The sequence below is a fragment of the Amia ocellicauda genome, chromosome 4 (assembly GCF_036373705.1).
Source record: "Amia ocellicauda isolate fAmiCal2 chromosome 4, fAmiCal2.hap1, whole genome shotgun sequence".
Lineage (NCBI taxonomy): Eukaryota > Metazoa > Chordata > Actinopteri > Amiiformes > Amiidae > Amia > Amia ocellicauda.
Window position 1 is genome coordinate 7,976,894 of NC_089853.1, and position 25,826 is coordinate 8,002,719.

Consider the following 25,826-nt stretch of genomic DNA (forward strand, 5'->3'; position numbering starts at 1 on the left):
GCGATCCCTACCTTTATGCATTATTTTAGTCTGGTAATTAAGCCCGGATGCAATTTTACGTCATTTTGTCCCGTTTGGCTATTTTCTTAAAAGTGATATTAAAAACTCGATTTTACTTTCAAGCCATGAAGGCATGTCATTCATAATTGTTTTAAAATGTCTTCTTGTATCAATGTTTTAAATAATTTTCACATCAACTTCAACCCATTTAATAATAGGATGATATGTTTTTCTTATCATAAACATTCAAAGGCTTTGACATAATCATTTGTGTGTGTGTGAGACAGAGACTGTGTCCCAGATATTTGTTGTCTTCTTTTTCAGAACAGGTAAGGGCTAGTAGGTGATAGTTGTCATAGTGTGCAACCTGTGAATGAGCCACCTGGTTTGTTATCTCATAACAAAGGGCAATTGTTAGAACCCTTCACTTTTTATTTTAAATATCAGGAGACCTAAAGAATAGCATAATATACTCCACAGATTTTAAAAATGTCGGAAGCCACCATTTTAGGTGTTTGTTTCAGAGTTGACAATTTGTAAGAGAGAGAGAGGAAAAAAGAGGAAGTCTGATTACTGAAAAACCTGAAACATTTGATGTGCTAAACTGCAGAATGAAGTTAATTACAATCATATATTACAGGAATATTGTTCCATGGTCTGTGCATAAATTGCATGCTAATTCCTTCGAGGAGAATAGTGCAATTCATGACAGCTCGTAGCAAAGGGGGCTGTTCATGTCATCTGGTTTTGAAGTGCAAGTGAGTAAACAAAACAGGGAAAAGCTATATTCTGACAAGATCAGTGGAATCAACAGCTTCTTCACGGTTTCTGAAAACAGCACTGTTACAGCCATTAAACCTCAATGTGTTAGGCTGATAGTACGATCTAAAAATAGGGCAGATATCCTTCTCTGAAAGTGACTTGAAATGCAGTAGTTGGGTTTTGTCTGTCTTCAAGATCTGTCAGCATAAAACAGAGTAAAGCAGGTAAGACTAATTATTTTTAACCTTTCATTAACAATGTTATCTTTAATTCATTACTGTACATTTCATCTTGTGGTGGTGCATCCTTATGCGAAAAACGTTGCTGATCATGTGGACATGGTTACCCTTTAATTACTTAAAAAACCTTTGTACACTGCTTTGTGCTCACTGATGATAAGTTTTTACAGTTGCTTTTTACACAGCCTCAGATATGGTCCTGGGGCAGGGTAGAGTTTCTTCATAACATATGACAGTCCACTAGATAGATGAGTTTCACTTTGGTGAATGGGAAGAAAGAGCAATATGAAAAGCAGGAAGCCACACTGCAGCTCGAAGGCACTCTGACCTTAAAAACAAATCTCCCATGGATGTAAGTATACAGTAAAGGTAGGGATCTGGAACAGTAGCATTCTTTGTCGGGAAAGTATTGCTCCTTTTATTCATAAATACATTTTTAGCTGATAAGAGTTATTGTTGTCAGGTGGATTTATTTTTGTTAGACATGTAGACTGGTTTTATCCTCTGTCTGATTATGTTGGTGTGTCTGCTTAAATGGTGCACAAGTGGATAAAGCAAGGTTTGAACTCATAACAGATAACTGTTTTTCTATTTGAAAGAGACTCGGAAAGGTCATGGCTTCACAGAACAGACTGAACGGAGGTAGCGGCCGTCCTCCAGACAAGTCTCCGTTCGGCCTACAGGAATGCCAGGCTTTAGACTGTATGGCCTACAGCCCGTTAACTAGCCCCAGATCCATGCCTGCTGACAGTAATTGGCCTGGGACTGCCCCTGTGTCAGAGTGTCCCACTGCAGCATCTACTGAAGAATCCACTTTCAATCCACCTGAACATAACCACCAGGTAGACAGCAGTGGAAGTAAGTCAAACCCTCACTGATGTTTCAAAATTCAGTTTACGCCTTAGCAATTATACAAATAGTTATTTTTAAATCTGTTTAATTCAGTGGTTGCACACAAATCAGTTTCAAATCCAGTTACTCCACTCCCAACACTTCCATTTTATTTTCATGAAGTGTACCATCAAGCGCAGTTTCATTTCTGTTGTGAAACCAGATTGCATTCAAAAGCAAACCTGTACAATTGTTATGCTCCCCTAGTTTGCAGCTCGACCGGCTGTGCCTCAGAGGATTTCGGTGAAGAGGCAAAAGACACCCATGCCTTATCTGAAGATTACTTATTAAATATAACTTTTGAGGCATGCGACACCATGGGCAAAGGTAATTGTGAAATCGACTCTGCTTTTGTCGTTTGAAAGGGTTAACACGACAGTTGCAAATCTGTAGCTCGAGCGTGATCCCTTCTTATTTTCCATAGGAGAAGTGCTAGCATCAACTGTTATGCAGTACTTGCAGAACATGACAGCCCAAAGCCCAGAGCGAGGGAGACTGTCGAAACTGTACGACATGCTCGACCCCGACAGACTGGGCGTCTCTGTGAGCAGGAACACTTTTCACGTGACGATGAGGAGGTGGATTTCCCAGTGCAGCCAGGATCAGTAAGAATCTCGTTCCACCGTTCCAGAACCCGCTGCCAAATCACCGTGTTAACCCTTTGCTGTCTTGAAATTGTAAAGTTGTTCTACGATGGGGATTCAAAGTTGTAAATGGCACCTGTTTGTAATAACAGCCTTCAGCCATTAGTGGAATCAGACTGTAAACTAACTGGCCAACCTCAAAATGACCTAAACAAGATTTGTTTTCTGTTAATTTCTCTTCATTTTCCTCCCCAAGGTTCAGACTTTTGTTTTACACCGTTAGAAAAACATTCAGTTTTATTTCTAGCAAGTTAACATATGTACCATTTTCTTAGCATGGAGGTTGAAGATTATCAGAATTTGGGAGACAACCAGCGCAAACTGTCTTCAAATGGTAAGTGGTGGATGTTTTGGTTGTTTATGTCTTTTCCTACAGTGAACATGGATGTTTTTAAATTATTGCTTTAGTTGTTTTTTAACCTAAAATCTTGCCTTTAGGGAATGAGTTTTCTGTTTCTGAACTTGAAACGGAATATCAAGAAGGGAAACATGGCTTTTATTAGTAAGTACTGCATTTTGTATTGTTCATTTACATTCACTTTGAGAGTATAACCAAGAAAGGGTGCAATATTAACACGTCCTCCACGACAGACGCTGGTATTTTCAAGGGATCTAAATCCTAAGATTTTTCAAGGATTTAATTGTCAATGTTATTGAATGTTTCTTTCTTGTTCTCTCCCAGTGAGTCACGGGACTTCGTCAACACCGTGGCAAACTGGCAGCATGCAAACCACAAGCTGAGCGAACAGAACAGCAGCCTGCTGAAGGCCGTGGAAGCGGGTGAAGACGCAAACCTCCTGCTCACAGAGGAAGTCATCAGACTGAAGAGCAAACTAGCCAGGTATGGCTAAAAAGGGGGGGTTTCCAGTTGTATGATTAATGCATGAATGCGCAATTGAGAAAACCCTCAATAAGAAAAGATTTGGATGACAGATTTACCATACAATATCATGCATATCTGAAATGCACAGAATGTGGAGGAAACAAATAATACAGAAGACGGCAGAAACATAGCCACATAATTCTATGTCTAAACAGATATAGATATGGATAATATATGTGAAAGGTGTGTACACACGTGGCAGTGAGTGACATGTTACACTGTTGTTAGTGCTCAGCGCACTGCTTTGAGTGCAGAGTCCCTGTCAGAGGAGCTGGACGACGCCAGGAGAGCAGCACAAGACTGCCAGGAACGAAACTGCAGGTTACAGAGTTATAGCAACAAACTGGTACGAGCTGAAATATGTCTCTGTGTCCATCTTCAAATCAGATGTTAATGATCTGTGTTTTAACAAAGTTGTTATAGTATTAGGCCAGGGGATGGCACCATATCATTATCATCAGGACAAATACATTTACATAGTCAAAGATATCAAGTCAAGATAACATTCTTTACTGTTTTTTGCTTATTTAGTTTTTTAAGAAGTGGAAAATGTGCAATGTTGGCTGTTGTTTTGTACAGAGAAAGCAAACAATCTTTTTATTTTCCCCTGCAGCTCACAGGACTGCAAAATAGGACATTAAATTAAAGTCTACATACAAATACACAGTGTTCCTTTCATGTTGTTTGTCTTCTTCAGTATCGTCACATTATACTATTTGAACTTGCTTAGTATAATTTGTAAACAGTTTGCACAGAATGACCCTGTGTGTCTTTGCTACCTGTAAGAAGACAATTTGCTGATTATATCACCTATTTCTTTTCAATGTAGAAGAAAGAAAATGAATGCTTAAAAGCCCAAATTCGAGTACTGGAAGAGGAGGTATGCTTGTGTTTGTAAATTAATGCCCTTCCTTAACTTTTTATTTTACTTTTACCTTTCTTACTTTTTATTTCCTATTGCAGTTTGTCTGTTAGTGTTGTTTGGAATTAGCTGTTAATGACTCAGTATTGTACAGAATAATTAGATTGCACATGATCAAATATAGCTAGGATGTTATGTGGTGTGAAAATAAGGACATTGCCATGGATTGTTGTTGTACGCTGTTTTCAGAATGAAAAACTCACTCAGGAGAAGGTGTGTCGAGAAGCACATCTTGGCAAAGTGATGAAAATGAAAGCTGAATTGATGGTGAGAGCCAATGGCCTTGAAGCGTGTACAAGTATCAATGTTATAGTGGAAATGAAGCAATCAGGACAGCACAACATTAACACTGCATTTTCAATTATTTCACAGAAGGAACTCGATGAAACACAACTCCTATTGGCGGAAAAGGATAGGGAAATCACAGAGGTCAGTGCACATGTACAGAAAGAGAATATACGGGCACAGATGGGCTTGTTTCTTCATTAGGAAAATGGGGAAGGCTGCATAATGTACCGTTTTCTTGTTCTCTGTTTCAGATAACTGTATTCATACAAGAGCTAAAGGTCTCCCGACTGGAGAACCATAAAATAATTGAGGTATTATTGTTCATTCATTACATTAAATGTGACCCATTTTTGTCTTTTCAAGGTGTGGTTTGTCATTGTGGTTTTTGAGTATGTAGTTGTTTGTAGTGGACAACGTTTGTAGTACTTTAGAGCTCATATAGATAATCTGATATATGTTAGTACATGTATTTTTATAATGGCAGTGATTGTTTTGTATAATAATACACTTTGATGCATGCTTTAGGGGATGCATTCAGAACTAAAGCGGTTGCAAGAAAATGCACGCCAGGAGCTTTTGAGGTAGGCATTTTGTCCATATGTAAATCTCCCACCATATATATCATCAATATGAATGCCCTAATGCAAAGCTGTGGGTTTGGGGAAATGAACAGCAGTAAATTATGCACACATTTGGATAATAAAATATTAATATTTTATTTTGCAGTAATGCCTAGCAGACATTGTGTTATTTGCTCAGTGTATTGCACTGTAACAGTGTGACATATTGTTATTTTCTTAGTGTACTGGCGGGGCTTGTGTGAGTGAAACTGCAGCGCAGATAAACATGGTGTTTGCATTGACAGATGCACAGTTAGCCTTCAGAGTCCCGTCCCTGTGAGAAGATATGACGCTCTCCTGCACTGCCATTCCCTACAGTCAGAAATTCAGGAGCTCCAGCAGGTAGTGTGTGTGCACGCAAAATATGACCATGCTTCCAACGCTACACCCGTGCTATTGTCTCACTCGCTATTATCTACACTAAGGGCTGATCTCACAGACCCAGATTAGCACCAGTCTTGGACTACCCAATGTTATATTAGGTAGAATTATCAAGGAATCAAGGTCTGTGAAACCAGCTGCATGTGTAATGCATGTCTAATTTGTGGGATAACATAAGACATTATTATTCATATATTTAACATCATATATTTCATATATCATATATCATCTGTCACAGCCTGTCATTAATTCATAGCCTGTTCGACTCGATGAAGGTCTTTTTACAGTTGTTTTTTTTTATTTAGATTTTCTTATTGTACTGCTGTGACGGTTTATCCCCAGGTAGGGAGCACTGAAGACATGAACAGTCCTATATGTGGTCTGTTGACTTCACCAATGCAGAGGGATGGTTTTCTAAAGATCAAATCACAGGAACACAGCAAAATGTTTCACATGGAGCCTGGAGAGATGGTAAGGTGTACACAAACGCCACAGAAGTCATATTAAGAGTTACTAAATTTTATAAGTAGAGATTTATGGTTTAGATATATGGTGGAAAATTAACTGGGGAATGGTATGGCTTTAATGTAAAACCCTTCAGTGCTGACTCTCTCTCTGTCTATCTGGGACTGTCTGTCTAGTCTGTCTATCAGCAGCATGTAATATTACTTTAATCAGTGCTCATCATTGCCAACAATAAAAAAACTAAACAAGACAGGATAACTCTCCAGTAATCAGCAATTTTGTATTGATGCTGTTGTCAGACATGTATGCTCCATCAAATTAAAGCACTGCTCTGCTTTTGGGGAAAGAGAGAGCCTCTATTTACTGGAGATACTGGAGATGTTCTAGTCAACACCACATTTCCTCCAAAAAATAATTTGGCTCTTAAACTGTCTTTGATTATAGCTGGTCATTTAGTATACAGATACATCAGTACGGGATTTGATTCTGTAATATCTGAAGAGTTTTTTTTGCTGATGATTCTCATAGTTGGTATGCATTTAATGTACGTAATTGTACATTAAGCCTAAGGGTGACTCTTAAGTAATATTAATGTGTGCACTTTGAAACTTTATTTAGAATGTAGGTTACTACATGGTTAACCCCTTTCTGTCAGGAAGTGCAGCTCTTGTTGAGAAGAACTGATTCCAGTGGTTGGCTATGCCACAATCCCCTGCAGCCTTTCAGCAACCTCAGTTTTGTGTCTCACAATCTGTTCTCAGTCTCTCTAAACTATATCACATTAAAATATAAAACAAGGGGCATACTCCTCATTGGTTCCCCTTTTCATATTTCCATTTGAAAATAATCTTGAATATCTTGTACCTTTTTTTGCATACAGTAAAGGCAGCATCCCAAGCTTTGTGGGGAAATGCTAAACAAATACCGATGGCCGATTAGTGATGACATATCTTCATGGTAACCTTATTCACATTTGCTTCTCAGGATACAGTTAAAGGGAGCAGGAATCAAGTTATTGAAAGATTAGAAAGAGCCTACTGCCAGTGCCAGCAGCAACATGCCGACACCAAGCAACATCTGGCCAATGTGTATGTGAGTTTTACTTCAAGTGTTACAATACTTTGGACATTTCTATTGAAAGAGTCTTAATAATTCAGTAATTAATTTTTTAAAATTACAATTAAATAAACGCTGGAAGAGTATTCTACTTGTAGCACTCCAACCTTAAGGTTACGAGGTAGCACTTGATTTTCTTAGGAGGATGATGTTTCGTTTTACTGGTGGGTAATATTGATGCTCTGTCCACCTAAAATAAATGCATCTGTAATACCAAACGGTGGTCTCAGATGATTAGCTTCTTATTGTCATCTTAGAGTACGAGAGCTCGAGCTGCAGACAGTGTTGAGGGACGATGCCGAGGAGAATCTGGCTGAGCAGGAGGCAAGGCTGGCCGAGGCAGAGAAAGAAGCCAAAGAGGCTAAAAAGTCAGCAGCCGTGAACTGGTGGAGAGCTCTGAAAGCGGAGGAGGATAAAGTCAAAGCCAAAGAAGAGACTGCTCAGGTGACTCAGGTGTGTGTGGAAACTGAGGGGAAGCTCAAGCAGGCTCAGGCAAGGATTGAAGAGATGCAGAGCCAATTATGCTGCCTGGAAGCATCGTTAATGGAAGCTCAGCAAAAAGCCATCCAGGCGGAGTCAACAGGCAAGACACCAGAGGGGCCGGGGGCTGCCATCTTGAAAACCACCGGGGAGAAGCTTGAGGTGTCAGGACAAAACGCAGCCTTACCAGAAGCGGAGGAAGGAGAAGAGAGGAAGGTGAAGGTCCCGGCTGAAGTTGGGCAGCCTTTAGAGGAAGCAGATACATTCGAGATGGAAGCCAGAGAATCCAGAGAGTCCGCTTTGCAAAGTGTGCTGCGGTCTTTGAAGGCGATGGAGGCCACGGCCAGCCAGGCGTCGAGGGCAGCGGAGCTCGTCACCCTGAGCGGACACAGGCTCACAGCCGCCAAGGACAGGATGGACGCGGCGGCTGAGAGGATCAGGGCTGCGTTGGAGAGGGCTGAGACTGCAGAGGCACGGCTGAGCCTAGTGGAGGCAGGGATCTCGCTGATGAAGGAGGTAACGGTATATTTTGTTAAGATACGCATTCAGAGTTGTAGTGTGTTTCACAGGAGAACCGTGTAAGAAGTGGGAAGTGTTTATTGCCACATCTTCTCAAAGTATCAACATTCCCATTACATCATGAAGATGTGTTTTTTCACCCACCCCAGGCATTGAAAGGCGCTTTTAGATGTCTTGGAGGGTCTTTACCTATCATTACAATCCAAAGTCCAGTGTAGTTCTTATTCATGAATGGGTGATATCCCATATTTAATCATAGACATGTCCTGGTACCCAGGCTGTGGAAAGCAGAGAGAATTCCAGTTTGGTTACAACCCTGACGGCTTGGAGATGAGCTTGGTACACTGCTTTGCTAACTGAGATGCTATCTCACTTTGCCTCACTTCTTTACCATCTGTTTATTTTTATGCTTTTGTTCTTGCACTATTTTAAGATGTTTGGTTTGGATTTTAGTAATGATCTTGTAAGTCTGTGTTTATCTGCATGAAAATAAATAAACAGTGTCTTTATTAGTTTAACATAAACTCCCCTTTTTCCTCACCCTCTGGAGTGTGAGCTTTGTCATATGGTCTTAGGCCACCATTCTCGGATTGAGGAATAAGACGTCCCCTCGTTCATTGGTGCTGTTCTTTAGCCTGCAGATTCTGGGTCATTGGCAGCTTCCAGCCTCCATCGTGTTGCCCTTTCTGAACCAGTCAGGACAGAGAGTTCCACTCGCTTGACAAAAGAGGGGACATGGACCAACATCTGCCCGGCCTCTTCATATCATGGAATGAAGGGTAAAGTGAAATGATTTAAATCAGATTTTACGGGGTGCAAAAGGCCCTGTTAGTCGGCCTTCTCTTTCCTGTGTTCTTTCCCCCATTGAGAATACTGTCATTTGTAGAACATGGCTTCCTGCCAATCCCATTTTCTCTCAGGGCCTAATTCAGTTTAGCTGGGAACAAAAAGCCTTTAGGAAAAATAAACGGAAGGTAATATACAAAGCACATGTGGAGTGGTTTATATTCATAGATTGCAAATGTTTTCTTCACATGGAAGTTTTGCTTTAGAAAATGATAATAAAACTCACATTCCAGTACGTCATAGTCAGACTCCGCCTCTGGTTATTAGTTCAGTGAGACTGTCAGCCCGTAGGTCAGCAATTGTCCTGCAGGTTTGCCATTGAGTCGTGTCTTCTCAGTATGTGAAAACAGCACAGGAGGTAATGCTGCTGAAGAGATCACACAATGATCTGGTGCAAAGAGCCTCAGTCTCATGTATTTTAAGAGCATTTCCATGTATTTTAAATGTATTTTTGATTCATATTCCTATTTTGCTGAGGATTTGACATGATATGGACACTTATGTTCAAATATGATGGTAATAAAAAGTATTTTTATTTCAGAAAAAGTGAAGAACTACATAGTTAATTAGCTGAGAGGAGATTAAAATAATTTTGCCAGTAATTATCCTGGTCCCCTGATGTGATCTGTTAGCTTACTTTGGTACTTTCTTTTCATGTAAATCTTCTATTTTCTATCTTTGTGTCCTACGCCACGTTATCACTTATAGTTGTTTCAATGAGTTCACTGAATCCATGCCAAGGCGTATATTTGGTTAACAAATTGTCAGTCAAGTTACGGTGTTTGTAGTTTTACTTTTTAATCCAGTATCTGTTCCAAATTTGTTTTTGACAAGGCATAAGAAAATTGAAAACAGGTTCCAAAATTTAGTATTTAATGAGTGTATTGCAAACACATATTTTTGTAAGTAAAGGTTTCCCACTGCAGAAATGTCTTCACTTCAAGCTACAAGAAATCATACTTGTTGTCCCTTTATTAAATTTTACCTCTAAATAGAAGAAAAAATAATGAAGAATATTTATCTTGCTTGGTTATTTATCAGTGTGGACATCCATACGATAGTGATACTTGAATGTTGTAAAGCCACAGACACATTTTCTCTCACTATATTTTAACAGTTAAGCTGTTATTTCCTGTTCTTTTCCGTTTTAAGTTTGACCATGCTTCTTACTTTGAATCGTTACCTTACCATAAAACATACCATGTTTACTGTGTTAGTTGTGTAAATCATTTTGCAAGGTTGTGCTGAGACAAACTACCTCAGTTGGACACCTGAAATCTGATCATGTAATATTTAGTCTCTCTTTTAGGAAACTAGGTGTCATATCAATACTCTTATTTACTCTTCTAAAAAGCAAGTGTCTTCTAAATGCCTCTTGGTGTCTTTGGGCTTTTTTTTCTGCATAACAGTATGCAGTTTAGATTACAGAAAGTTATAGAATCAAGTAAAGGAATATGCGTTTTAAATTGTAGTATCCATTTTTAAATAACAGACCAAAATATATACAATACTTGACCCAAAGACATGAAGTGTTTCAGTGCATGTTGTAAAATTTTAACCTTTTTTTACGATCAAAGTGAGACATAGGCGTTGTTATGCGCCCCATGTTTTGAACCAAAGGATCAGCCAGCATGCAAATGGTTGCCAGGATATTGTTGCCCTTAGATATGAAAAGGTGAGCGAGATGCTCTCTTCTCGCTTAAATATACGTGCAAGCCAAGCCTTCCAATGGGGCTACGCGCTTCTTTCGATGCGTCATCCTCTGAAGAAAACTGTGTTGCGAAAACTGTTTTAATTTGCATGGACAATGGGCCAAATGCAAATAATTTTTTCTCTTCTTCATTTTGCATCTGATTTTATTTTAGCAGACAAAGTCATTTCCCTGGACACTGAAAGACCAAGAACAAAGGTAAGATAAGAAAACATTTCAGAAAAACACATATATATATATAAAATAAAATAAATGATGGAATTATACAACTTAAATTGGTTATTTTGAAGGATAGTGAGCGTGCAACTGGTTTGCAACTGTTATTTATTAATCCACAGACTTGTTAGGCTTCAAGATATGTCTTGCTTCAACCGTTTCAAAGATAACTTTTTATAAATCTCTGGTTTAATAATCTGTCAGTCTTTACTGCTTTACTCTTCAGATGTGGATTGTTTTCTTGTAAATGAGTAAAATGTTGCAAAAAGACAGAATCCTCTTTTGATCAAATGTAAATAAATTCTGCAGGAATTGTTAGAATGTTTTTGCATGGCCGTTCCTCATTACTTTAAATCCAGAACTGAACACTAAGATTACGTTAAGAATGCTGAAGCTACGAAAAAGCCTGTGATTCTCCATTCTGCCATGGCAGGGCTGCAGAGACAAACAGGTACTTTTATTGCTGTATTGAACAAGTGAGAGATGGTGTTCTCAGTGTGGCATCATTCAATTTGCAGTGTCCGACACTCTGAATATCTCACCCTGTGAGCAGATTCCAGGCTGTGGGTAATGATTAATGCTCTGGGACATTAAGCTGAGGATAAGCTGGATGTGACTTGACTTATCCTTACTGAGCGCATTCAGTTTTACCACTCTGTAAATTCAAGACAGGAATACCTTTTTTGTGCAGAAGAAAATGCACATTAGGCTTTGAACCTTAAAAGGCTTTGAAGAATGAAAAACAACACCCTTTGATGACATAGCTACTGTGTCTAACCTGAAACCTCAGGATCTTTGGTGAATTGATATCATTTATTTTAATTGGTTCATTTATGATGAAATATTGTTTAAAAAAATCTATGCTTTATTGTTTTTACACACAATTAAGAGAACCATCTCCAAGCTAAAGTGGAATGACACAATATCTTTGTTATAATTAATTCTGTGTTGGGCATGTATCCATCTCTGACTTGAGCTCATAGATTGTATTTCTTATGTATGATGGCTTTAATTATCATATATATTACATTGGAGCTTTTCCAGTACATCCCGGTGGGATATAAACACAGTTACTGCAGGAGAGAGGGCTTAAATGAATAATTACACTTTGACAGGGAAAATTGTGAATAGAATATTGCCATTAATTATAGTTATATAATAGTTATATTCTGTGAATTGTATAGCTAAATGTTCATTTTTAAAAATACAAATTAAAACCTAGAGAAAGATTTGCCTTTTTCTTCTTCTAGAGAGTATGCAACTGAGTTAATTAAAGAAAGAAAGCACGAAACAAATCTTCATGAATGCAGTCGTGGGCACTATTTCTGTTAGTTTCATATTCATATAGCATTTCACATGTGGATTAATGGCTAACCTGAGATCTGGCCATTTCTAGCTTCACAGGCCAAGTGATCTGAATAAATGTTACATTCAGAGTGTATTGTGGCCTTGGAGTTAAAGATGCATCTATTTAACTAATAAATTTAGTAAATATAATATTTCACAATAATGACCCCAGTCAAAATAATAATAATAATTCTATACAAACAAAGTCACTTGGTATTAAGATATTTTAGAAGGTGAATATGTTATTCGCGCTGATTACCCAGTCCTCAAATAAAATTGTTATAAATGCATTTTCTACATGATAGACACAGATGTATTAGGGTGTTAGTACATGAAGGGTTGGTTTCACAGACCCAAATTGGCACTAGTATTGGACTATCCAATTATATTTTAGTTAGTGCAAGACAAGTAGGACTTATAGTGCTAACAGTAATAGTAGTGATGTGTCTAAGTTTCCTTAGCCAGACAAATTGCTAGATTTCAAGTTAGACTCCCTTTTGAGAATGTAAGCTCTCTACTCAAGGTTTTAAATAGGTTTAGGATGTGCAATAGACAGTTTGTTTTAACATTTATTAATTACGGTGCTATTTGCACTTTGGTTCTGAATCCTTGTATAATATAATCAGGCCTCTTGTTCTCCTCTGAGGGCTTCTTGTCATGAAATGTTTACACAGTGAGCTGAAGATGAGGATGCAGATTATCCCTCTATTTGGAGATTCATGGCTGCATAGCAAGCTCAAGTTTGCATAACCCCCCAGCTTTTTTTTTTCCTCCTCACTCTAAGTTTGTAATGATAGCGGTGTCACCCTGACTAATAGATGGAAACACAGTTTTAGAAAAAGGCAGTTATTGCGAACGAGCAGACTTTTCCCCTGGATGCCATCATTCTGTTGCTGAGGCTTTTTGAGCAGCCTCACTGCAAGCAAAAGAGTCAGATGAAACATTGCCCTTAAATGGTAAAAGCTCCCAGGAGTGAAAGAGAGGCTGGCTTGAAAAAAAAAAAAGACAAGGAATTGTTCAGCTTTAGGTAAAATCTCAAAATCCAAGGAATCTGGATAGCGTCTGTTGATTGTTATGTTCTGCTTTTAAGCACATCTGGGACCTTCAGCTGAGAGTAAGGTACAGTAATAATCCGATGGGGTATGTTTTGCAGGAGAGGGCTGTCTGCATTGTTTTCTCAAGAGGCAGCAACACATTTTAGCCTGTAAGCATGGATGAGATATGTGTGCCTGAAATTGTTACACTGATTTCTTTTAATGCCGGGTGTTTATTTGCACTAGAACGCGCTGTTGGCTTTGAGGCATTTGTGGAAGTATAGCACTGCATTTTGTTCCAGGTTTGAATGCTGTAGTGAAGATGGGGATATTTATTTTATTGAATGAAGGGACAAGATAACCACCAAGTTTAGATTGCAATGTATATAAAGGAAATGTATCATAATACAGTGTAACTGGAAGATAGTTCTCATGATTAATCTGTTTTTATGAAAAAGCAACAGTTCCTTAATGTGCAATACAATTAATTTGTTATAATACTATTATTTATACTTTATATATTATTAATAATATATTGTATTTATGCTTTAGATAGCAGGAGGGGTTCTGTAACACTGTGTCTTTTCCATCTATCTCTGTCTCTCTCACGCCTTCCATCCTATTATCTCATGTGCCAGTAATATTACTTCCACATCCTGGCTCTGTATTGTACACAACTTTTTAAGCAAATTTGGCAAGCTGTTGCTTTCTTATATAATAAGGGGGGGTTGGGGGGTTTGAATCATTCAGTTTCTCATGAAAAGTAATGAATGCATTGCCTTAAGGTGACATTTGACCCCCGAGACCTAAAAGCCGGTAAAAGCTCTGAGTCCTTTCCAAGTTTGTTTTCTTTAGAGAATTGACTCTCTGTGTTGCAGACATGCGCTGCTTTAAATAAATATAGACAACTAAGAATCCCCCAGGCTGCTGTTCACTTAGCAGAAAAATATAAGACAAGATTATTTGTGCCCCAAACAGGAAGTAATACTTACTGTAGCTCTGTAGGGTTCAGTTGTGTGTGTGCAGGAATAAAATGTATCTGTTTGTACAGTTTTCTCACATTAGTCTTTAAGCTTGCTTTGTCACGTGGTGGGAAACAAGCAACACTTAAACAGTGTCATTTATTATGGTGACCTGCAGTGTTTCTTATAGTAAACTATGTCCTGGGGTGTCTTATTTTGTAGTTTAATTGTGTATGTATGTAAGCGTTTTAGTATACATACTTAGTTCACCCTTATGAAAGGAAACCACAGTAATTCTGCACAGTAATTTTGCAGTTTTCCCATGCTTATACCATGCATCTGCTTTGTTTTGTTTGACATTGGTTTCTGTGGTTTGTATCATGGTTTATATCTTTACCAGTAATGACTTTCTGGACTTTAAACAGGCTTTACCGTGGTATAAAACAGTAAACTTTTATATGGGCAGTGCTTCCTAGTGTTTATTTACACAGATATTGAATATTGTATTCGTCACAAATATGTATAATGTTTCTGAAGGGCAGGATTATAGTGTGTGAGTTATTTTTAGCACCTTGGGCAAGCTGACAAAAAAACAGAAAGAAACTAATGAACTATATTCAGAGCTGCAGAAGATACATCAGATGCAGGCTGTAGGCCTTGTTTTGTGTTGGAAACCCTATTACATATTACATTGTGTTGGAGATGGTTTCTCTCCAGGAAATCACGTCTATAGCTGTCAGCCTGCAATAGCAATCCCTTATTTAAAAAATAAATTGAACAAATTGCTGTGTTGTGGGAATGTAATTATTTGTGGTATTGAAGGAAAAGTCCAGTTGTGCCACAGGTTATGTGAACTGGTGCGCAGTGTTGATAGGGAAAGGAAAGGAATGGCAGAGAGTGCTGACATTTCCTGGGCAAAGCCACACAGGCCATTAGCAGTGTTCACAATCGCTTTCCTAGCCTGAAATGAGTGCAGGAGAACAGGATTCATGATAGTGTGCAATGTTCTGTAACAAACCAAAACAAAGAATACGTCCACACTCACAATATATTATATTCTGATTAAACATTTAAAAAAAGAAACATACTAAAGAAACACGATAGCAGGGAACATGTTGTCTCTTAACAGACATGTATGACCACCTTTCTCACACAGGCGATTTAAATCCATAGCCTATTACCAATAAAAACAATCATCAATGTAATCAGGAGATTATACAATTCATAGCTAGATTATAATTTCTACCTCCATACTTATTATTTACTGTTCAATAAAGCTGAAATGCAGTACATGTTTTTCTTAAGAGAAAAATAAAGAAAATTAAACATCCATCTCTGTGTTCTGTATACTGAATCTATATATACAGACAACCACTACTAAATCATCTTGTTATTTTAAATACACTTATATATAAGCCATTTCTCTCTCCAAGAGCACTTCTTCTCAATTCAAGTCAGTGGTGAACTGGAAGGCTACTTCATCTGATCGTATGTCTCTCTTGCCACATACTATGTCTGAGAAAGAGGTTAGAGTGCTTATATGGTTGTTATTACCATTTTTGACCCTATAGTTTCTTTTGGGATTTCTTTTTTGAATTATGGAAACCTTTTGTTGTGAAAAGGAGAGAACTTCCACTGACAAATAACCCGACTTTGCATAGTTGATTGCATGGGCCTACTTTTAATGAGATTGCATCAGATCCCATGATTGCAATCAACTCCTGGGATTACAGTATGGGTTGTGTACCGTTCTGCACACAACTTATGTTCTCAAGCTTGGGCCACAGTCCCTGGGGGATTTAATACAATAGCAGAAGTTAGAGGGAAACTATGGAAAGATAAACAAGAATTTGAGTAGAATTTAAGACATTTCTGTTCTCCCCACCAGTTGAAATGTCTCTTTCTGTGGTATATTGATCACTTATGAGGCAGCTTCCAGCAATGAGTCAAGGCACTCATCCTGTTCTAGCTGCCAGCTGCAAACTTATCTAAACACATATTTATCTCTTATGATTTATTGATGGATTTTACTTATTTACCTAATACTTGCTCCCTCATGTTTTTCCATTGAACTGAATGTTTAGAATGACTAATCGGGACAATATTTTTGGCCAGTTTCCCAAAAGCCATTGGTCATTGGTGTTCTTTTATTAATTTTTTATGTTTAAACGTTTTCCAAATTAAACAAAATGTATCATCCCTAGATTTAACATACAGATGTCAGGAGACTATTATTTATGTTACAGCTTTTTATTTGGGTATGCTGTTGGTAACCATGCAATTTCTCTGCCCAGTTTTTGGAATAGCCTTAGGCTTCAGCTATTTTTAAAATAGATTGCACACAATGACAAATGGAACGTGGAAGTGATTGCTTTTTAAATACCTTGCAGTCAGCGGGTTTTCCCAGCTAGACAAGTATAATATTTAGGCGAATGTTCTTGCCTAATTAATAATGTTATTAGAGATAAACTTTATTTTACGAATAAAGCACGTATGCTATTTTGTGCATGTACGGTCTACATTAGAACGTAAACAAATGGACTCCACTGTATGTAGACTAAAGACAGAAGGGTGCATGATAACAGGCAATGTGTCTAGTAGAAGCATTCTTTGTAGGATTATTTTAAGGTTCAGTGTGCAGGGTGTCATACAGGAAATAGTAACCAGATCCTATGTCAGCATTTTTGGCAGTTATTCATGTTAGAGTTACGGTAATAAAAACAAAAACGTACCTGTACAAAACAAAGAAATATTCAGAGACATAGACAACGATTAATTTTTTTTTTTAAGTATAGCAGTAATGCTGACAGATAATAGAAACATGCAACTAGTCAAAACTATATACAATTATACCCGAAGCCTATATAACAAAGATCTGTTGAAATGCATAATTCACTCTGATTCCTCCTAAATCATTCTTGCTTGTCAAAACTGATTAAGATAAGCTTTCTTGTAAAGACATTATAACCATTGTACACATATGCTGAGAAAATTACAAAACAGAAATCTAACTGGAATTCAAAACATGATGCAAATTTCATCTGGCTGAAACTGAATTATCTCTGGAGTGCAACACAAGGACCATTGATTGATAGCTACAGTTATTTCCGTGGTTCACTTGTTTCACATGTAAAATAAGTTCGTAATTCTAAATATATATCCATGTTCATTCCTTATATGGTCTAGATTAAAATTTGGATACTAAGCAAGTTGTCAGCGATGTGAAATTGACCAGAATTTAAATGAAACCAGCAACGTTATTCCACATTGGCATGTTTGAGAGTGGAAATCAACAACTGCATTTCATTTGACGGCCATTTAAAGAAGTTCAGACATTATAATACAATATTATTTCCTAGAATTTTAATTGGAAGCAAAATAAATGTTTACTAAAAATAAATTGATAAGCAATATTAATAAAAATAAAATTAAAAGTAGGTACCTTTTTTAAACATACATTTTTCGCAATCATTTAAAAGGAGTTCATCGTGTGTCATATACAGTATAATCTAAATTAGTTACACGTTGAACTTGTGTGTGATTTATTCTTATTCTTCCTGCATTAGTTATGTTCCAAGAATAATTAACAATGCCGTCCTGGGAAAAGGGTCATAACCAAGACATTTACAGGGGAATTGAACCAGCTTGGCACCATGCAGTTTTTTTATCCATTTGTAAAAAATTAAGCAAAACTGATTGACTGTCCATGTTTCATCCTGCTTAATTTGGTCCTGGGAATTCCTTCCAAGTCAGTAAGCATGGGAAACGGCAATCTAAGCAGAAACATCAACTGTAAACAGCACAGATCACATACAGAAGAGCCACGCATGGAGTGAGAAAGAAATTAAACACACCAGAATCAACTGGTGTTGTAATCTGCATTTGATTTGTCCTGTCTATCAACATGGCAGTCTGTCTGTCTTTCTGTGTAGCTGTCTGATGATCCGTCGGTCTGCCTATGTTTAAGGTCTTCGTAAGTTCTACTTGGTCATTTATATAATGTGAAAGCTTACTGTATCAATTTGTCGTTATCAGGTGAAAGAGGGTTCATCTACGAATCTGAAAGTCCATCATCTTTTCTTCACCCTTTGTTCACGGCAGCATTGTGTCAGCAATGATCAATTGCAACTTCACACTTCTCTTCTAGGTATCAGATTTGTTTTCCTTGTTTTGCTGTGTGTCTTGGTTTTCCAATAACTTGCTTTTTAAGAGTGTGATTCCTATACATGAGGAGGGAAAGTTCGTAAGACCATTTGTAGTATTTTGTTATTATGTTCTTCCATATTTACACTGAATTGGTGCTTCACATAAGCAATCATGGTGACTAAGGTAGATAGTTGACACAGATTAATTAAGAGAATATGTTTTCTACCCAAATTCATCAAATTAATGCACTTTTTTTAGTTTACCCCTGTGGCAGGAAGGGGGTTGATGATCCCTTCCTGCCTGTGCATAGACTGCAAGTGATTGGGGTTGATTGATCAGTTAGTGTCAATCAACCCCAGCCACCTGCTATAAGGAGGTCTCAGCCTCACATTGGGAGAGTTCGGTGGAGCGTAAGCAAGGTGTGGTTGTGCCTATCTGCTGGTTGATGTTTTTGTTGTTCCACGATGAAGACTCGGTCCATCCTGTGTGTATTTCGGTTTGTGTTTTATGTATCTTTGGTTGTGCCTGCTTGTTTTGTGAATAAAAGTCTTGTTTTTGTTACCTGTGGTTCTGACTCTGACTCAGAACCCCCCCCTTCACTTTTCAGTCACAGTAAAATTTTTGATGTTTTAAGTGTTTTTGTATTTTATGTCAGTAATGTCTGACATGTGGCGCTGTTCTACATCTGCCACAGTTATTTCCTGTTTTGCTGGGATCTCTTACGGTTTATTACTGTTGGTTCTTCTTTCCAACAGATGCATTGGCTTTGGAGCTTCTGAAAACCCGGCCACGGCCACGAGACTGTTGTGTCAAACCACTATTGCCTAGTCACAGTCAGGGAAGATGTCACAACTGCTTATCTGAACATAGATGTGAATGTAAAGCGACTGAAGAAAATGTAGAAAGGTAGGTTTTTTATTCTTAAAAAGAGATTTATACGTAAAGTCAAGGTCTTATTGCTCTGCATTGTTTTTTGTTGTATTTGTTGGAAACACAGTAAGAAAAATAAAATCATACTTTATATTGGGTTAAAAAAAATTATGAATCTGATCATTCCAAGCTCTCACACATAATTATTTGCTTTACAGCTAAACTATAAGAAATTATCTTTGAGGGCTTTGATTTTGTTATTTGTGTGTTCATACGCCAAGGCCCAGAACATTTTGTAACTTCAACTGAACTACTAATCAAAGGTTTAAAACCTGGTAATGATGTTTTGGGTTTATCATTTAACTGGCACGTGTGTCATACATTACTATTTAAACCAGGCCAGACTGGAGAAAAGTATCAGAGTGTTACATTAAGAAACATGGCATGAATATCAATATAGCCCATGTAACATCTGCAATCTTAAATGTTTACCTACATACAAATTAAACCCAAACAGTGTGTGAAAGAAAGTACAGTGAGGGAAAAAAGTATTTGATCCCCTGCTGATTTTGTACGTTTGCCCACTGACAAAGAAATGATCAGTCTATAATTTTAATGGTTGGTGTATTTTAACAGTGAGAGACAGAATAACAACAAAAAAATCCAGAAAAACGCATTTCAAAAAAGTTATAAATTGATTTGCATGTTAATGAGGGAAATAAGTATTTGACCCCTTCGACTTAGTACTTGGTGGCAAAACCCTTGTTGGCAATCACAGAGGTAAGACGTTTCTTGCAGTTGGCCACCAGGTTTGCACACATCTCAGGAGGGATTTTGTCCCACTCCTCTTTGCAGATCCTCTCCAAGTCATTAAGGTTTCGAGGCTGACGTTTGGCAACTCGAACCTTCAGCTCCCTCCACAGATTTTCTATGGGATTAAGGTCTGGAGACTGGCTAGGCCACTCCAGGACCTTAATGTGCTTCTTCTTGAGCCACTCCTTTGTTGCCTTGGCTGTGTGTTTTGGGTCATTGTCATGCTGGAATACCCATCCACGACCCATTTTCAATGCCCTGGCTGAGGGAAGGAGGTTCTCACCCAAGATTTGACGGTACATGGCCCCGTCCATCGTCCCTTTGATGCGGTGCAGTTGTCCTGTCCCCTTAGCAGAAAAACACCCCCAAAGCATAATGTTTCCACCTCCATGTTTGACGGTGGGGATGGTGTTCTTGGGGTCATTCCTCCTCCTCCAAACACGGCGAGTTGAGTTGATGCCAAAGAGCTCGATTTTGATCTCATCTGACCACAACACTTTCACCCAGTTCTCCTCTGAATCATTCAGATGTTCATTGACAAACTTCAGACGGGCCTGTACATGTGCTTTCTTGAGCAGGGGGACCTTGCGGGCGCTGAAGGATTTCAGTCCTTCACGGTGTAGTGTGTTACCAATTGTTTTCTTGGTGACTGTGGTCCCAGCTGCCTTGAGATCATTAACAAGATCCTCCCGTGTAGTTCTGGGCTGATTCCTCACCGTTCTCATGATCATTGAAACTCCACGAGGTGAGATCTTGCATGGAGCCCCAGACCGAGGGAGACTGACAGTTATTTTGTGTTTCTTCCATTTGCGAATAATCGCACCAACTGTTGTCACCATCTCACCAAGCTGCTTGGCGATGGTCTTGTAGCCCATTCCAGCCTTGTGTAGGTCTACAATCTTGTCCCTGACATCCTTGGACAGCTCTTTGGTCTTGGCCATGGTGGAGAGTTTGGAATCTGATTGATTGATTGCTGCTGTGGACAGGTGTCTCTTATACAGGTAACGAGCTGAGATTAGGAGCACTCCCTTTAAGAGAGTCCTCCTAATCTCAGCTCGTTACCTGTATAAAAGACACCTGGGAGCCAGAAATCTTGCTGATTGATAGGGGATCAAATACTTATTTCCCTCATTAACATACAAATCAATTTATAACTTTTTTGAAATGCGTTTTTCTGGATTTTTTTGTTGTTATTCTGTCTCTCACTGTTAAAATACACCTACCATTAAAATTATAGACTGATCATTTCTTTGTCAGTGGGCAAACGTACAAAATCAGCAGGGGATCAAATACTTTTTTCCCTCATTGCAGGAGTCAAATTTATATACACATGCATTAATTCACAAAACAATATTTAACTTATTTAATTAACCGGAAAAGCATCTGATTTTTATTTTTTCTGTTGGTTGTTTATTGTTACAGTACTCTCTGCTTTTTTAAGTTTCTTCATAAACACATGTGCCTAAACTGTATGTTTATGTGATTTATTTTAGTTCAAAGAATTTCACCAGCAGTGAGCACTGCCAGACAGAGCCAGAGGACTATGGAAAAAGCCAGGCCTTAGTGACACAGCAAACTTCTTCTGTTCACACAGAGAGGGTAAGTCACTAGGGCAGCTGGCCTCTCTGTGATGCTGGAGAATAATCTTTCTATTAAAACCCCAAACTAAATACAGACTTTACCATCAAACAAGTATTAAAATGTAAAAAGACCTAAAGAGTCTCCCAAAACATGAAACATGTTATTTCTAGATATTATGAATATTTTCAAAACAGTACTATATTGTACAATATTCAGACAGGTGACAAATAAAAGGAAAAACCTGAATAAATGAGTGGAGGAACATAACGAATGCAGATGCCTCCAAACAGGTGTACTACATGATACAATTAAGCAATTAACATCCCATCATGCTCTGTGCATGTATACAAATGCTGAGCAGGCCCAGTTGACCTCGATTTTGGATCAAGATGGCAAGAGGAAAGGATGTAAGTGACTGTGAAAGAGGGGTCATTATTGGGGCACGAATGGCAGGAGCTTCAGTCGCTCAACTGGCTCGTGTTCTGGACAAGTGGGCGAGTGCATGTGTGAGACACCAAGAGAACGGGACAGGCCTGACTGCTGGACCCCTACAGTGAGGGGGTCCGGAGGCTCTGTTATGCTGTGGGGGGCATTTTCCTGGCATGGTTTGGGTCCACTTGTCCCCTTAGAGTGAAGGGTCACTGCAAATCATGACAGAGTTATTCTGAGTGATCACCTTTATCCTATGGTGACACATTTCTCTCTTGATGGGAGTGGTCTCTTCCAGGATGACAATGCACTGTCTTGATGGGTCTTGCCCCCGGCGCTCTCTGGGGCCGCTGGGCTCTGAACTGCATTGTAATATAAACACACTTGTATGATATACGATAAAAAAACAACAAATAGAGACCACTCTGCTCTTTATTTATTTATTTATTTATTTTTTTAATGCAATGTGATGAGTATGAAAATGATGTGAATCATATGCTACGGCCTTCACAGTCACCAGATCTCAACCCAGTTGAACACCTATGGGAGATTGTGGACCGACGTGTTAGACAGCGCTCTCCACCACCAACATCAAAACCCCAAATGAGGGAATATCTTTTGGAAGAATGCAGTTCATCCCTCCAGTAGAGTCAGAGACTCATAGAATCTGTGCCAAGAGCATTGAAGCTGTTTTGGGGCTCGTGGGGCCCAACACCTTACTGAGACTCTGTATGTTGGTTTTTCCTTCAATTTGTCACCCGTCTGTATATAATTGAAGAACTGAAGATAGAAGGTTAACAAAATGTATAAAAGAATGAACTATCTGTTGAATTTAATGTAATAGCCTACTCTTTCATGCTATTTCTAGTGACTCAGTTAATGAAACCTATTTTGAACGTTAACTGGAATCTAATGGAAGATTTTCAGTATTATATCAGTTAACCCCAACTGCCAATTGCTTAATGTACCATATACATTGCCATGTACCAGTAGGTTCTCCTGTAGGATACCGTCTTATGAAATATAGCTATGTTTAGTTTAAGGAATAATACATTGCAATGAGACGCTCATGAAATGGTACCTTTAACTATACTTCATGTAAAAGGCCAGGGTTGTTTTGTAAGAAAAATAATGGGCTTCATTCAGAAAATCAATCTTGTGAGGATTTTGTACTCCACACATTAAACAAAAAACTGCCATATTATCTAATACCCTTCTAAAGCCGTCTAATAAAAGGTGATGCTTGATCACAATGTTCTAGGGAACATTAGTCTTTCAAATATAATCTAGAAAATAAATGTTACAATCCATGTTTAGCACAAGTAAAGAAGAAGCAGAAATGACATAATCAAATGTGTTAGTTTTGTGAGAGACATATTAAATCACCATTGTGTTTTCAGCAATTAGCAGAACTTACGTAATAGAGTTATTATTAGTTTATACTAACTTCATTCGCAGAACGGTCATGCATTTCTCAAGAAGCCGGATAAGTGACAAGTTGGGAAGAGCGATTTATTTATTTGAGTGCTTGAGTTCATATGAGTTTTAAGTGACTCATTTGAATGTCAGCTCTGCACTGGATTATCTAACATTTTGGCCACCTCAACTACGAAAACAGCTAGCACTGTTATCCTCACTTCTCTCCTCTGCACCCTGTGAAGCCAGGCAGAGGTGGTCTCACATCTGAACCTTGTTAGTTTGCCTCACTAGCCCATGAAGTTGCCCCTATGGCTAAGTAGGATGTATCAGATCTTCAAGACCCAGATTTAATCCAGCCACCTTCGGCTCATCCCAGCCTTTTCACAGAGATGCCATTTGGAGTTTTAAAGAAAGACCCATTTGTTTTAAACCTAGGACGCCTATACCTTTGCCCCAATGGGAGCATCTGATTACCCTTTGCATTTGTTCTCCCTCTGAAAACTGTGCAGTTTTAGGGTAAATTAATTTAAAAGACACAAAACACAAACACAAACAACCAGTGAGCAGTGCAGGCGAGAGGATCAGCAGTGGGGATTATAAAACCAAAGCTTTTCTTCCATTGTCTGCTCTCGCTCCCCAGTGCCTCTGCTCCGACCGTCCTCTCACCTGCACTGTCCCGGGAGTGGCCACCCCGTAACTGGCGACACAGGGGCTTTAAGTACTCCAATCAATTAATTAACACATGCACTGCACGGGGACTGGAGAGGGAGAACACAAATTTAAACGTGCAGACGTGAAAGGCGTGTATTTAATTGAAATCAGTGCAAAACATGCAGTGGGCTGAGACTGCTACAGTCTGTTTTCATATACAATGTGATCTGCTGCTTTGGAAACGTATGTGGTTATATATATATATGTTGTTAGACAAAGCAGGAAGATCATTGCTGTGGAACTGTTGTGGTTGTTTTGTTTGTGTTTATTTTCTTGGCTTAGTATGTCTATAGTTACAGGGAGTGAGGGAGTCAGGAGCCATTTTGAATGATTGGTGAATAAGATTATTGCTGAGAAGATCTTTTTTTTTAATCTTTATTAAATCACATTTGAATATATTTCTGTAGTAGCTGAATAGACTGTTTCAGAGAACGCCTGTAATTTAAGCCCTGTTGCAAGGCTACATTTTCCTGACATTACAATGAGCCAGAGATCATGAAAGTTAATACCGCTAACAGAGCAGATGATATTTTCAGGGCTTGTGTTTTGCATTTCATATAATTGTTCTTACACTATTGAGTGTATAAGGGTTTAAGTGGAAGTCGAAAACATTAATGGGGAATGTTTTCTCTCGGTGTGGCTACAATTTTATAGTATTGACAGCAAAATGTCATGAATCCCAACGATACAGAAAAGCCCTGTGCTACTTAAGCGACTACACAGAGTATAGGTCACTAAATGTTAACATTTGTTAGCATGGGGTTTTTATTCATTTTTCTTTGGCTATCACATTAAACAAAAGCCAAGGAATATAAAACCTAAATGAATAGAGGCAACTGAACCGACTATTAAGAGAAGTGTTTTATTAGAGCTCCAAACCACTCTCTCTCTTTTATTTCTCAATAAAATCAAAATGGTTTATGAAGTCAATGGATGTGCATTGGTTTCAGCAAAGAGTCACTGCAGTGTGTATTTCCTGTTCAGAGTCTGAACTCGGGACCGATTTCTGTGTACTGTAACAGGAAATAATCAGGCACACCCTATAATATGAGAGCATTTATATTTGGGGATACGCTCGGTTTGAATCATGTTGACCTCTGCGTCGTTGTGTGATTCGTGAGTGGGTGATGGGACTGTTTTGTCTGCGCTGTTGTTTCAGTCAGTCGAAGAAGAGGACGGGCCGAGCTCTGCCCAGGGAGAGAGTGACAGCCCCCGTGACCCACCCTTTCCGGTCGTCTCCAGCCCAGCTCGGAGCCCCTGCCTTCACCCCAGACCCAAGCCCAGGCCCTGCCAGCCCCCAGCCATGCCCACCCTCCCCGAGGAAGAGGAGGACTCCCCAGAGGAGTTAGACAGCTCCTCCAGCTCTCCAGTCTCTGTAAGGACACGGCCTCGCTCTTTCCTCGGACCTTTTAATGTCTGTTCAGTCCTGCTGGAATTACTCCCAAGTTTATTGCCATCTCATCGCCCTCAGAGTGCATTCCACTCACTAAAACACACATGTAGATTGTCTGCTCTCTCTAGAAGAAGGGAT

The 25,826-nt window shown here is 38.8% G+C and overlaps 2 protein-coding genes across 3 annotated transcripts in view; both read left to right on the forward strand.

Moving 5' to 3' along the window:
• The first annotated feature begins 7,152 nt into the window (after positions 1-7,152).
• LOC136748942 (tropomyosin, muscle-like) lies at positions 7,153-9,003 on the forward strand. Its single transcript, XM_066702950.1, has 3 exons — positions 7,153-7,187; positions 7,469-8,207; positions 8,845-9,003. The coding sequence occupies exons 1-3, from the start codon at positions 7,153-7,155 to the stop codon at positions 9,001-9,003; spliced, it is 933 nt and encodes a 310-aa protein (XP_066559047.1).
• Positions 9,004-10,891: 1,888 nt separating this feature from the next.
• The window catches only part of mrvi1 (murine retrovirus integration site 1 homolog), a 30,990-nt gene continuing 16,055 nt past the window's right edge, over positions 10,892-25,826 (forward strand). Inside the window, exons 1-5 of one of the 2 annotated variants that reach the window (XM_066700835.1) lie at positions 10,892-10,965; positions 18,362-18,473; positions 19,228-19,378; positions 21,649-21,754; positions 25,455-25,670. In XM_066700835.1, the coding sequence (XP_066556932.1) occupies positions 25,599-25,670 (72 nt within the window). In that variant the 5' untranslated portion in view covers positions 10,892-10,965; positions 18,362-18,473; positions 19,228-19,378; positions 21,649-21,754; positions 25,455-25,598. Of the gene's footprint in view, positions 10,966-18,361; positions 18,474-19,227; positions 19,379-21,648; positions 21,755-25,454; positions 25,671-25,826 lie in introns of those variants that run through there. The other variant, XM_066700836.1, reaches the window with a different exon arrangement.

Coding starts and splice junctions, on each gene's coding strand:
- LOC136748942 (XM_066702950.1), top strand. CDS start 7,153: ATGCCGACACCAAGCAACATCTGGCCAATGTGTAT. Junction 7,188..7,468: donor AACATCTGGCCAATGTGTAT/GTGAGTTTTACT, acceptor TTGTCATCTTAG/AGTACGAGAGCTCGAGCTGC. Junction 8,208..8,844: donor GGATCTCGCTGATGAAGGAG/GTAACGGTATAT, acceptor GCTGTTCTTTAG/CCTGCAGATTCTGGGTCATT.